This window comes from Herpailurus yagouaroundi, unplaced genomic scaffold (genome assembly GCF_014898765.1).
Source record: "Herpailurus yagouaroundi ecotype Mexico unplaced genomic scaffold, PumYag 206, whole genome shotgun sequence".
Classification (NCBI taxonomy): Eukaryota; Metazoa; Chordata; class Mammalia; order Carnivora; family Felidae; genus Herpailurus; species Herpailurus yagouaroundi.
This window is the reverse complement of record NW_024412437.1, coordinates 8,533,831-8,546,687: the sequence shown is the minus strand read 5'-3', so window position 1 is coordinate 8,546,687 and position 12,857 is coordinate 8,533,831. Positions and strand designations below refer to the sequence as shown.

General features: G+C 52.1%; 1 protein-coding gene across 5 annotated transcripts in view; it reads left to right on the top strand.

Moving 5' to 3' along the window:
- The window catches only part of SLC39A11 (solute carrier family 39 member 11), a 428,375-nt gene that overhangs the window by 135,742 nt on the left and 279,776 nt on the right, over positions 1–12,857 (top strand). For 3 of the 5 annotated variants that reach the window (XM_040452256.1, XM_040452258.1, XM_040452259.1), the window contains one exon: positions 587–685. The exons of the other annotated variants lie outside the window; for them this stretch is intronic. In XM_040452256.1, coding sequence (XP_040308190.1) covers positions 587–685 — 99 coding nt within the window. The remainder of the gene's footprint in view (positions 1–586; positions 686–12,857) is intronic. 5 annotated transcript variants of the gene reach the window in all.

The window sequence follows — 12,857 nt, the reverse complement described above, 5'->3', positions numbered from 1 at the left end:
GGGTAGGCACATAGGTGCCACCTCCTAGACCTCAGGAAGAAGGCTGGCCAGAGGGGGCTGGTACATGTGACTGGGACCAGCCCAAGCCCAGGGCTCCCTTTGGAGGCCCCAGGGAGAGACAGAATGGATATTAAAGAGCTGTTTGGAGACATTGGCCTTTTTATGATCTTTGCAGTTTTACTTCTATATGAAGGTAAGGATAGCAGCAGGTGGGAAGCCTTCACCTTGAATTTAAAGCAGTGATTTTCTACTGGTGGGTAGAAGGGTAGGGTTGGGAAGGACGGTAGGGTGTGTGTTTCCAAGGCCTCTTGTCTTTCTTTTTAATCCCATTACTATTACATGAATACAACACAAAAATCTCACCATAAAAACTAAAAAACAACAACAAAAAAACCTTATGTGAAATTCCCTTCATGCTATAGACTGTGTCCCCCTCTAATTCATGTGGCGAAATCCTAACCCCCAATGCGATGGTTTTAGGAGGTGGGGCCTTCTGGAGGCGATCAGGTCACGAGTGTGGTGCCCTTACAGTGGGCTCAGTGCCCTTATAAAGAGGTTCCCAAGAGCTCCTTGCCACCCCTGGCAGGTGAGGACACATGGGGACACACGGACACAGTCTAGGAACAAGAAACCAGACACGGATTCTTCCAGCGCTTTGATGTGGGACTTCCCAGCCTCCAGAAGTGTGAGAAATCCATTTTTGTCGCACATAAGCCACTCTGCTTATAGTCATGTTTAAATAGGTCTTATTTTTTTAAGTAATCTCTACACCCAGCATGGGGCTTGAACCCACAACCCTGAGATCAAGAGCCATGCGCTCCACCGACTGAGCCAGCTGGGAGCTGCTCTCATCATTTTTTATAGCAGCCTGAGTGGACTATGATATTTCCATCTTCCTGTCCTTCCCCACACCAACCGTTGTTATTAGTTTAGGGGGTATCCTTCCAGATTTTTTTTTTCTCTTTTCTTTCTGCAAGAAAATGAATTATGTTGTGTGTTTTAAACAGTGAAATAGAAACATGTTCCCTGTTTGCTTGTATCGCCTGAGTGTGCTTTCAATCCGCTCTGGAGCAGTCCCAGCTCTGCCTCATTTAGAGCTCCCTTCTCTCGTGAATGTGTGTGCATGAAGTTTTATACCACTGGAAACTGTGCATTCTCTTGTGTGTTATTTAAAAAACATTTTTTTTAATGTTTATTTATTTTTGAGAGAGAGAGACAGAGTGTGAGCGGGGGAGGAGCAGAGAGAGAAGGAGACACAGAATCTGAAGGAGGCTCCAGGCTCTGAGCTGTCAGCCCAGAGCCTGACGTGGGGCAGGAACTCATAGACCGCGAGATCGTGACCTGAGCTGAAGTCGGTGCTTAACCGACTGAGCTCCCCAGGCGCCCCTCTTGTGTGTTATTTTTAAATTTGAAATGACTTTTATCTGCAGTCATTTTAATACCTATGCAGCACCCCACCACCTAACTTGTATGTATGTAGTTTGCCGGGTGATTTCCCCATCATCGAGTAGCTAGATCCCTCCGTGCTATTACGTGTGTATACATGTACATCTGGAAATGTAATTTTGTTTTGTGTTTTCTAAAAAACAAATGGTAACATACTGTCTGTGTTGTTGCTACTTGCTTTTTTCAGCTTGCTTTCTGTCTTGGCAGCCTTCTCCCTGGGAGCTGTGTGCTCCCCACCCCCTCCCTCCTCTCTCTTGAGGAGGCTGCCCGAAGACTGCAGGGGGAAGGGGAGCTGGTGGGAATCTGATTCCATCTGAGATCTCTCATCTGAGAGAGGCTGGCTGGTGGTCCTGCCCAGACAGGCTCGGGGGGGGGGGTGGGGGGGTGGCAGGTCAAGTTCATAAGCAGCGGGGTCCTACCTTCTTCTCTGCCCCCTCTTTATCTCTGCCCCCAATTTTTCTGTGTCCCCAGTCCTGTTAAGTGTCTCTTCGTGTTCTCTGTAACGGCAAGAAGATGGCTCTGCTGAAAACTTGAACGAGCAGCGTGTGCACATACTTGTCACACGCGTCCAACTTTTGCCGACGTCCACGTTGGTTGGCGGGAGTTGCTATGAGGGACCACCTATGACAAGTGTCTGGAAGTGACAGACGTTGCAGGAGGCGATTATTCCTTTCCCCTCTCCCCCCGCCCCCCAGGAGGGTTCGGATGCTTTTCTTCTCCACGGATTCTCTTCATCTTTAGCATTCCGATTCTACCTCACCGAAGAAAGAACACCTTACAGAGAGAAGATGGGGGTGGGGCGGGGATGGCAAGACTCTCTTACAAAAAAAGGGGAACTGCCGTAGGAACCACCTGGGAGTCTGTAGCACAAGCCTGGCATCGTCTGATGAGCCCAACTAGCTCCGTAGCAAAGGTTGGCTCTCTGCCTCAGTTGCCAGTGCTTCCTTCTTTCTCCTACTTGGTTGGGCTGTGGCAGATGCAATTCTGTTTGACACTGGAAGGCGCATCCCAGGCTTGATCGGTTGTTGGCATCTTGGCTGGGCTGGGGAGAGCCCCCGGTGCAGGGGCTGGGGCGCGGGGTGGATGGGGCACCTCCAGTGTCTACAGAATCAGGTTAAAGAGGAAGGAGGTTTTGCACATGGGCATATTGCTTAACTTTCTGCGCTTCTGTGTCCATTTCCTAAGCCTGTCAGAGCATAGTACAGACCAGGTGGCTTAGACGACAGAAATGTATCTGCTTCCAGTTCGGGGGGCTGGAATTCTGGGATCAGGGTGTCTGCAGCGTGGGTTTCTCCTGTGTCTTCTCTCCTTGGCTCGGAGATGCTGTCTTGTCGCCGTGCCCTCACGTGGTCTCTCTTCTGCGCAGGTGCGTCCCTGGCATCTCCCTGTGTGTCCAAATTTCCTCTCATATGGACACCAGTCGGATCGGATCAGGGCCCATCCTAACGGTCTTGTTTCTTTCTTAACGACCTCTTTCAAGACCCTGTCTCCAATTACAGTCCCATTGTGAGGCACAGGGTTTAAGGCTTCAACGTAAGGATTTTAGGGGACGCAGTTCAGCCCATAACAAAGTTCCCTCAGTTTCTTTTGGTACTTACGGTACTAAGATTGAGAGGTGACTCGGGTAGGCAGACAGAGAGCTCATCGGTGGATGTCAGTGGAGGCCATCCGTTTAGGGACTGGGTGTCTTGAACAAGAACCTGCTGCAGTCCTGCACCGGAATGGGCAGGCTGACTGAGCACGTACCCTGAGCAGCCAAGCTCACTAACCGGTATGCGGCACTAATGAATACTTTAGTTCCTGGTGGAGCAAACCCGTAAGGTAGCCAGCAACAGAAGCAACAGCGTGTGAGCCCTGGCTGGAGAGCGCTGTGGAAAGGTGGTCTTTCGGAGGGCTTCCCTAACAGGGGTTTCGAGTCTTTTACGCAACGGGCAGGAGATTGCATCGCCCTGGGGAGCTCTTGACGCACTGAAGCTGGAGGCCCTCCGGCACGCGGTATCTGGAGAGAGTGGCATTCAGGCCCCCCTGGGTCCCAAGGTGCAAGTGGGAGCCCTACTTGGGCCTACGATGCATTCTGCAGCCTCCTGCGACTTTTAGGAAGATGCTCGGGTGTCGATTTCGGTCCTGCCGGCGTGCACAGGGGCTGCAAGGGGTGTTGTAGCAGTCTAGCCTGGGGTGGTTGCTGCTGCTTGGAGAAAACCGCGGGTGTCGCCAGTGCGCAGTCTCGCGGTGCAGGATTGGCCGTGGATACACGTACCGCCAACTCCCTCTCTTCCCCTCTGCTTGCCCCCCTCGCTTTCTGGGGTGGGTGGTGAATGCTGCAGAAAAATGCCTGCAGAAAAATGCCTGCAGCTTTGCAGCCAGTGGCCCAGAGCACCGGGGACTGTGTGCTCCGGATTTTGACCAGAGGGCTCGGGGCCAACCTCCGTCAAGGCTGTGTCTTCCCAGAGGACCCTCGGTGGGTCTGGCATGAAAACACGCACGTGTGCGTGCACGGGGGCACACGTAAGCTGTCGCTCCGGTAGAGGCCATAGAGCACCGTGAAAGCAAGCGCTAAACGCTTCTCGTTTTTATGATAAACTTGAAGGGATTAAAAAAAATTTTTTTAATGTTTATTATTATTATTATTATTATTATTAATTATTTTGAGCGAGAGACACAGTGTGAGCCGGGGAGGGGCAGAGAGAGAGGGAGACACAGAATCCCAAGCAGGCTCCAGGCTCCAAACTGTCGGCACAGAGCCCGACGTGGGGCTCGAACTCACGGACCGCAAGATCATGACCTGAGCCAAAGTCGGACGCCCAACCGACTGAGCCACCTGGGTGCCCCGTACACTGGCAGGGATTGATTCTTAAATGCAAACCCTTCTAGAACTTGGCATTTGCTCTCCGTGCTTAGATTCCCTATTTTTTCCCATGAACTTGGGACTGAATACGTGTCTAGTCTAGGTGTTGAGCCCAGCTTATGGCACAGGGGATGGTGGCAGAGGGTTACAGGGCCGGAATTGGGTGCGCGTCTCTGTTAGCTCCTTCCTCCCACGGGTGGCAGCCTGTGTGTCTGTCACTCGCAGTGACATCCCTGGCGAGGCACCTGGCGTGCCCTTCCCCAGCTTGGCAATCCGGCCACACCCCTGTTGTCCGGCTCCTCCGGGATGGGATCCAGGTGCCGATGGTAGGCCCCAAGGCTGGGGAGAGTCGAGCCCCAGGGCAGTCAGGGTTCTGGTGTCCGAAAAGAACAGAGGAGGGAACTGTGGGCACAGAGGTGTGGTCTGGCCAGTTCCTAGGACAGAGTCGGATGACAGCCACCCCCTGTGGAGCCCCGGGGAGAAACGACAACGTATTTCTGTGGTAGCGGTGGTGTGGTGTTATACAGCACCCCCCTCCAGAAATGTTCTGTGCTGTGTGAAGTCTGCAGTTCCTTTCTCTGTCCTGTGTCTCAGGGGTGGCCGGAGGGGAAGGGACTTCATCCCCGTGTCGCAGGAGCACACCGGGGCTCCAGAATCACAGCCAATCCCCCCTGGAGCGTCCTTTTTCCAATCGGAGGACTTTCCTCACCTTGACCCGAGTAAGACGGAAGCGTTCCGACTCTAGCACAGAAGCTAAGTGACCATTACGAGCCCGGTGGCACTGGCAAACAGCTCAGAACACTGTTCTCTCCTGCTTACCCCACGGGATGCCCTTTGTGTGTTCCTCCTCTGCGAAGCTTCCCTGACCACCCCGCGTCTTGGTTCCACTTGGCCCCTTCTCCCGTGTGGCCCTCGTCTTCCCTGTGCTGTGTTCACCTGTGGACCCGATCCCTTGGGGGCCTGAAGGTAGGAGCGTGGGTAAGGATGTGTCTGCTCTGGTCCCCGCTGTGTCCTCCACACCAGTCAGCACAGTGCCTGGCACATAGTAGGTCTCCAGGAGGCGTCTGATGGATGAGTAAATGAAGGTGTAGGGAAGATCGCAGGGGATCGTCTTTGTGAAAACTCCCTACAGCTTCCAAGTTTTAAAGGACTTTGTGCCTGTGAGTTATTTTCTGGAAGCGGATCCGTGCCCTCTGTGACTGGCTGCTTTCTTGGAAGAAAACAAACATGAGGCAGAGATAATTAAACGTGCAGGTGAAAAAACCAAAAACCGAATCTGAAATTTGAATCCGTTATACATGTTTTCATGGCCGTACTTTCTTGGTGATGTTTGCCTAAGAAGGGGTATGATCAGGAAGTGTGTTAGCAGGGAGGTGGGAGGGGAGGTGGGAAGGAGCAGGGAAGTCGTTTTTGGTGCTTTAAAATTTTTTTTTTTCAACGTTTATTTATTTTTGGGACAGAGAGAGACAGAGCATGAACGGGGAAGGGGCAGAGAGAGAGGGAGACACAGAATCGGAAACAGGCTCCAGGCTCTGAGCCATCAGCCCAGAGCCTGACGCGGGGCTCGAACTCACGGACCACGAGATCGTGACCTGGCTGACGTCGGACGCTTAACCGACTGCGCCACCCAGGCGCCCCTTTGGTGCTTTAGAAAAAGACTAACACCTGAGCCTCCCTCTGGAGCTTCTGATCTAGATACCTAAGGCAACACATCCCCACAGAGGCTCCGATGTGCAGCCGGTGTGGTGACGGCCGACTGAAGGCTACTCATAACTTGTTTTTTGTTCAGGTGTTTTTGACAAATTCACTGCACTTCAAATACCTTTCTCTTTCCCTTCTAAGCCAAGTTTTCCTATTGCAAAAGCCTCCGAAAAGAGGGACAGAAGGACTTTCTGCTGGTGACGAAGGGACAGTGTCAGGATGAAACGGGAGAGGATCCGGTTCTCTGAGTTGCACATTTCCGGGCTCGCCAGAATCACCTGGGAGACCTTTTGGCACACGCTCCCCTTTACCACTGCCCTTACCACCTCCCCCTTACCACCACCCCCGATTCTCCCAGCAGCCTTTTGCGAAAGCGGTCGCCTTGCTTCGTCTGACACCCTGATCCTGACTCTGCTCACCACCCCGTCCATTTTGTCAGAAGCTGCTTGAATATCAAGCTTCCATATGGCGGTGCCATTGCCGTTGGTGGCGTCTCAGGAGACCGGCTCGCTGAAGATGCCCGGAAGCGATTTAAGGCAGGACCTGTACGTAATGAGCCTGGGGATGCGCCAGCTAAAGCTAGGTTTTCTTGCTGAGAGAGTGCTAGTTCAACATCACAGTTGGGGATAAAGGTGGGTTATTTATATTATATAATGATACTATATTTTGTGAAGGCATATTATATGCTGATGTAGAAGGATACTCCTCCATAATGGCATTAGGTAATACTATGCCATTATATGTATTGTATCTTAATTCTATCTAACACCGCCATGCTCCCCACCCTAGTCTGCGTTTCTAAGTGGGTATAAAGATTCTTTAGAGGCAACATGTTGTAGTGGAACAGGCATGGGCGTTGAACCAAATCGCCCTGGATTCATAGGGCCGCCTGTCTTGCGACAGCTACTTCTCTCTCTGAGCCTCAGTATCCTTATCTGTAGAATGGATAGAATCCTACCTGAGATGGTGGCAATAATGCTTACAGAGTACCTACCACACAGGTTGGCTGGCATACAGTAGGCGTTTAATAAATGTCAGTTCCCTTACATCAGGAAATGTGGAAGCTGTTGGGGATCCAGGCTTAGTAAAACGTGTGTGTGTGTGTGTGTGTGTGTGTGTGTGTGTGTGTGTTGGGGGAGATGTGTCTATGTGTTTGTGTGTGCTTGCCATCTTCAAAGGAGGAGGGTTTCATTGTGATGTTCATTGGTTTTGCCTCTGGGTTCTAGAAAGTGACATGTTCTCTCATAGATATTTGGATATCCTATAAGCAGATGGACCTTCCTTTCTACTATTCCCAAGGGAATGGGTTGAAAAGTTCTGCCCATAAAACTGGACCCTTAGGACCATAGCCCATCTTTGCCACTCCTGCTGTGGTGTCTTTCTCTCAGATGGATTATTCAGAGGAAGAATGACCAGTGGCCACTCAGAGGCCAAAATGATTTGAGTAGGTGAGGCGGAAACCTTCAACTTGCCTGATGCCTTCACTTTCTGTAACTAGATTTACCATACTCATGTAACAGGTTGCTAGCAGGTTGTGCCCCCGGTTTGACGTCTGGGTTGTTGCCAGGACTGAATTAGGCATTCCCCCCGGCCCCCAGCGTATGAACCCCTAAACCCCAGGGTGATGGTATTCGGAGTGAGGTCTTTGGGGGATAATTAGGGTCAGATGAGGCCTCAAGGGTGGGGCCCTCAGTGGTGGGATTAGTGCCCTTCCGAGAAGCGGCACCAGAGAGCTTGATCTCTCTCTCTCTCTGCCACGTGGGGACGCAGGGTGGCTGCCTACCCCCCAGGAAGAAGGCTCCGTGGTGTGTGTCTTCTCTATGCTGCCAAGCGGTTCTCCAACACCCGCTGGGTACCCTACAATTCAACTCAGTTCTGACGCTATCTCCCTGGAGATATCTGTCTACCTGCCAGTGTCCTGATTGTCGAGCAGCCATAGATCGAGGTTCCTAATCCCCCTCCTCGGATTTGATTAGTCGGCTGAAGCAGCTCACAGAGCTCAGGAAAACAGTTTGCACTTGACCCTTGAACAAAGCAGATGTTAGTGGTGCCAACCTCTCCCCCGCATACATGCAGGCCCCATGTAACTTAAAAAAAGTTTTTTTTAATGTTTTTTATTTTTGAGAGAGAGAGAGAGAGAGAGAGAGAGAGAGAGAGAGAGAGGGCAGGAGCAGGGGATAGGCAGAGAGAGGGGGAGAGACAGAATCCGAAGCAGCCTCCAGGCCCTGAGCTGTCAGCACAGAGCCCGATGTGGGGCTTAAACTCATGGACTTTGAGGTCATGGCCTGAGCCAAAGTCAGAAGCTCAACAACGAAGCCACCCAGGCAGCCTTCCGTGTAACTTGTGAATCCTCCAAAACTTAACTAGTAATAGCATGCCTCAGTGTTGACTGAAAGAAAGCCTTATTGATAACGCAAGCAGTTGATTAATCCGTACTTTGGATGCTGTACGTATTATGTGCTGCATTCTTCTAGTAAAGTAAGCTGGAGGGAAAAAAAAATATTAAGAAAACCATAAGGATGGGGCGCCTGGGTGGCTCCCGTCGGTTGAGCGTCCGACTTCGGCTCAGGTCATGATCTCACAGTTCAGGGGTTCGAACCCCGTGTTGGGCTCTGTGCTGACAGCTCAGAGCCTAGAGCCTGCTTTGGATTTTGTGTCTCCTTCTCTTTCTGCTCCTACCCCGCTCTCTCTCTCTCTCTCTCTCTCTCAAAAATAAGTAAACGTTAAAAAAAAATTAGAAAAGAAGAGAAAATCACAAGGAAGAAAAAATGCATTTACGGTGCCGTGCTTTGTCCATGGAAAAAAATCCGCCTGTCATTTGGGCCCACACAACCCATGTTGTCGAAGGGTCAGCTGTACTTGTGAGATCGCTGGTCTGTTGAAAAACGATAAAACTCACAGCCAGATGGTACAGCAGTGCAGGGAAGGTACGGGAAGGTGCGGGGAGCTCCCCACACGTCAGCCCTCCGCGTCTCCCTGCCACCCTGGAAGCTCTCTGCATCTTGTGCCTTTGGGGTTTTATGGAGATCTCATTACAAGGACACGGTTGATTAGGTCACCCATTCAACCTCCAGTCCCTGGCTGCTTCCCAGAGGTCAGGGGATGGGGCTGAAAGTTCCTCTCTAGGTTGGTTCCCCTGGCAACCAGGTGCTTTCTAAAGGTCACCTCATTCACATAAACTCAGGTGTGTTGGAAAGAGGTTTGCCATGAATATCAAGACACCTTAATCCGTTCTTACAGCTTAGGACTTCCCAAGGGTATTTTTTTAAAGAGCTCCTGTGCCAGAAACAGGGACGAAGATCAGACACCGATTTCTTCTTACAAATCCCAATATCACAAGGATCCTTGTCAGCACCCAATTCCGCGGGCACCCTGAGCTTGGACTCTCAGCCTCCAGAGCTGTGAGCAATAAATGTCTGTTGTTCAAGCCCCACAGCGTGTGTGTGGGGTTTTGTTAGGGCAGCGAAGACAGTGGTGGAGGCGATTGTCAGAGGCCTGGGGTGACCCAGCCCTTCTTCGCCCCTCGCAGGGGTCAGGGCCAGTTCCTGCAGCCGGCTCAGCCCTGGCTCAGAGGTCCTGGCACCACCGTGTGTGTAGGACTCACCCCTTGAGATGAGGAGGCTGAGACCTTAAAATCATTGACTGATGGATCGATCGATCGATTGATTATGTTTTTAGGGTCTCTGAGACCTTAAATCTTCACTTGAGGGTAAATTTTGATTCCTTCTCATTTTCATTTCTCTCCTCTCTGGCGGCAAAAGAGCTACTCAACTCACACTGGCTTTCCTTAAGGCTAGGATTCTGTGTCACTCAGGGTCCAGTCTGGGAGAGAAACCACACTCGTCATTTGAACACAGAGACTTCACTATAAAGAACTGCCCACTGGGTACAGAGTCGTTAGCCAGGGTAAAAAGAGGGCTCCAAGGCCTCAAAGGTGGTAGTTCTTACCACCTGGGGCTGAGGAAATCGAGGAAGAAGGCAGCATCATTAAAACTTAGAGGAGGGGGGGGCCCTCAGCGTCCAAGGAGGACGTGCCGGCAGGCTGGTGTTGATGTCGTGGGCTGGGGCCCGGTGAAGCTCGTTCCACAAGTACCGGGAAGAGTCCGGGTTGGATTCGGCCGACAGTACTGGAAGGAGTTGCCACTGCCGTGGCGGAGACGAGCTGTGGGAGGGGCAGCGGCCAGCAGACAGGAAGGAGCACGGCCCCTCTCAAGCCCTGTGAGGTTCCCTTTAGTCCCCTCACCGGCAGAAGCCACCGAAGAACGACTGGCGGGACCAAAACGTAGTTTGCAAGGCCTCAGCCCGAGGATTACAGAGGTGTAGAAGCAGACGCTCGGGCCGGTGGGGATTTCAGCCGGTGGCCGTTGGCCCGGGAACCCTGGGATCCTGTGTCTAAAAAGGACTGGGCCCATGGGTCAGGGTTCTGGGTTGTAAGCAACGGACACTGCTTCTGGCTGGCTGAACGGAAGTGGAGCTTGTAAGAGGCTACCGTGCCGCTCCCAGAATGTCGGCAAGAGAGGGAAGCTGGAGAACGAGGCTCCAGGGCTCAGATTTCGAGAGCACCACCCAAAACCAAGTCACCGCACTGCTCTGATGAGCAACGAACGCACCGCTGGCCCCGGGGCAGCCCATGCGTCTACTTTGCCCCGCGCCCGAGTCTTGGCCAGATACACGACTCGATTACAGTGGCCGCTACTTTTGCATCAGCCAACACCAGAAGGACGGAGGAGGGATGGGGGGCGGGGGGAGATCCCCGCCCGATTTCACTGCCTTCTCAGGCAGCCCAGCGTGGGTGCTTTTGACTGGCGGAGCTCAGTCATGTGGCTGTGTCCCAGCTGCAGCTACGCCATCGTAAAACTGGGTGTCTGTAGGTTTTCAGGTCCTGTTATGGGAAGAGGTCTTCATTCTGTATCAACTGTCAGAAAGCGGGCGGTTCCCTACACACCATGGGGTTCAGATACAGCACAACCAAAATAAAAGAAATCCATCCACGGTCATGGGCAGTGTTCACCACAGTAGGGAGTGGGCTCCTGACTTCCAGTGGATTCTTCCAGAAGTGCACAATCCCCGACATGCTGAAATGGCTGAGAATTACCTCCTAGGAAGTGCTCATCACACACGTTATCAACTTCCCTCTAAATGTAAGGGCTCGGGGCACCTGGCTGGCCCGGTCAGTTAAACGTCCGACTTCAGCTCAGGTCATGATCTCATGGTCCGTGGGTTCGAGCCCCGCTTCGGGCTCTCTGCAGACAGCTCAGAGCCTGGAGCCTGCTTCCGATTCTGTGTCTCCCTTTCTCTCAGCCCCTACCCCACTCATGCTCTGACTCTCTGTCTCAAAAAGAAATAAACATTTAAAAAAATAAGAAAAATAAACATTAAAATATTTAAAAAGTATATGAAAAAAATATACATAAGGGCTCAATGAAGCCTTGGTAACGAGAACCCTTTGATGGTTGAGGTTTCAAGGTGTTCAGCAGGTTTGTCAGTAATTAGCAGCCCAAGAGGGTCTTACCCGGCTGAGTGCCAAACACTGCGAGGTTGCTGGCTGGAAAGGGTCTCTTTGAGCCCTGCCTGGTTTTGATTCATTTCCCGGCAGGCCTGCGGAGTGGGAAGATCAGCTGTTCTTGCATTCCCGACAAAGGCAGGGCTGGGAGATGAGTACATTTTTGAGGACGGCAGGAGGCAGTGAGAGACAGAAGGTGAGGAATGAAATTTGGATGATTGATCGCTCCAGAAGGGGACACCCGCGTTGTCATGAGGACCCTCGAATTCTCTTCCCTTGGCAGTATGCATCCCGGGATGCCAGGGCTCCAGCCGTTGGCCAGTGGCCTCCCCGAGGGAGATAGGGCTGTACTCGTGTTTGCAGACCTGTGCCTTCTATGAGTCACTATTGCCATTTTATCGTCTTGTCTTTCTCTGCGAGGCCCCGAGCCACTTCTAGCTCATGCCCCGTTCCCACTGCACGTGGCGGAAAATGCTGCCTACCAGCTCTTGAAAAAATTGCTACTCTTCTCTAATTAACCCCTCACTGTGGTCATCGTCACAGAAATGTCATCAGTTCCTTTCTATCTCAGAGTCTGCGAATCCTGTGCAGGCTGGCTCTCCTTGCCTCTTCACTGAGATGCTTCAGCAGGGACCTCCCCGACCCTGACTTTTGCTTCCCTTCCCCACTCTGTTCCGTGCTCGATGGGATCGCACGAGTTTTTATCCGGGGGGAAGGGGCGGCTAATACCCCAACATGGTCACATGTGTCAAGATCACACGTCGATGGCGTCTGGACTGGCAGACTTTTGCCGGTGTTTGTGGTCTCCCTTCCTGGGCCGTGACCTGGGCCGTGACTCTTCTGCCCCCACTTTTGTCCCTACCCCCGACGGCCCTGTTCCCACCAGACCTTTTTCTTCTATGATTCATTTAGCGCCAAATTTTGGAACCAGGCATTTTGCTAGTGCCAGGGATCAAAAGCCTTATAATTATGTAAACAAGCAATTACAGTGCAGTAATTACTATAATGGGAAAGAGTATAAGGCGAGAGCACTGAGAGTGACTCAGTCTGTTGAGGGATTCACAGAAGGCTCCTGGAGTTGGTACTTGTGTTTAGACTTGAGGATGAGGTTGGGATTTGTCAGGTAGATGGCCTTGATAGGAAGTGGGGTATGCATTGCAGACACAGGTTCTGCGGGGGGCGCCTGGGGGGCTCAGTCGGTTGAGCGTCCGACTTCGGCTCAGGCCATGATCTCGCGGTTCGTGAGTTCGAGCCCCGCACCAGGCTCACTGCTGTCAGCCTGTCAGCGTGCAGAGCCTGCTTCGGATCCTCTGTCCCCCTCTCTCTGCCCCTCCCCTGCTTGCGCTCTCCCCCAAATAAATA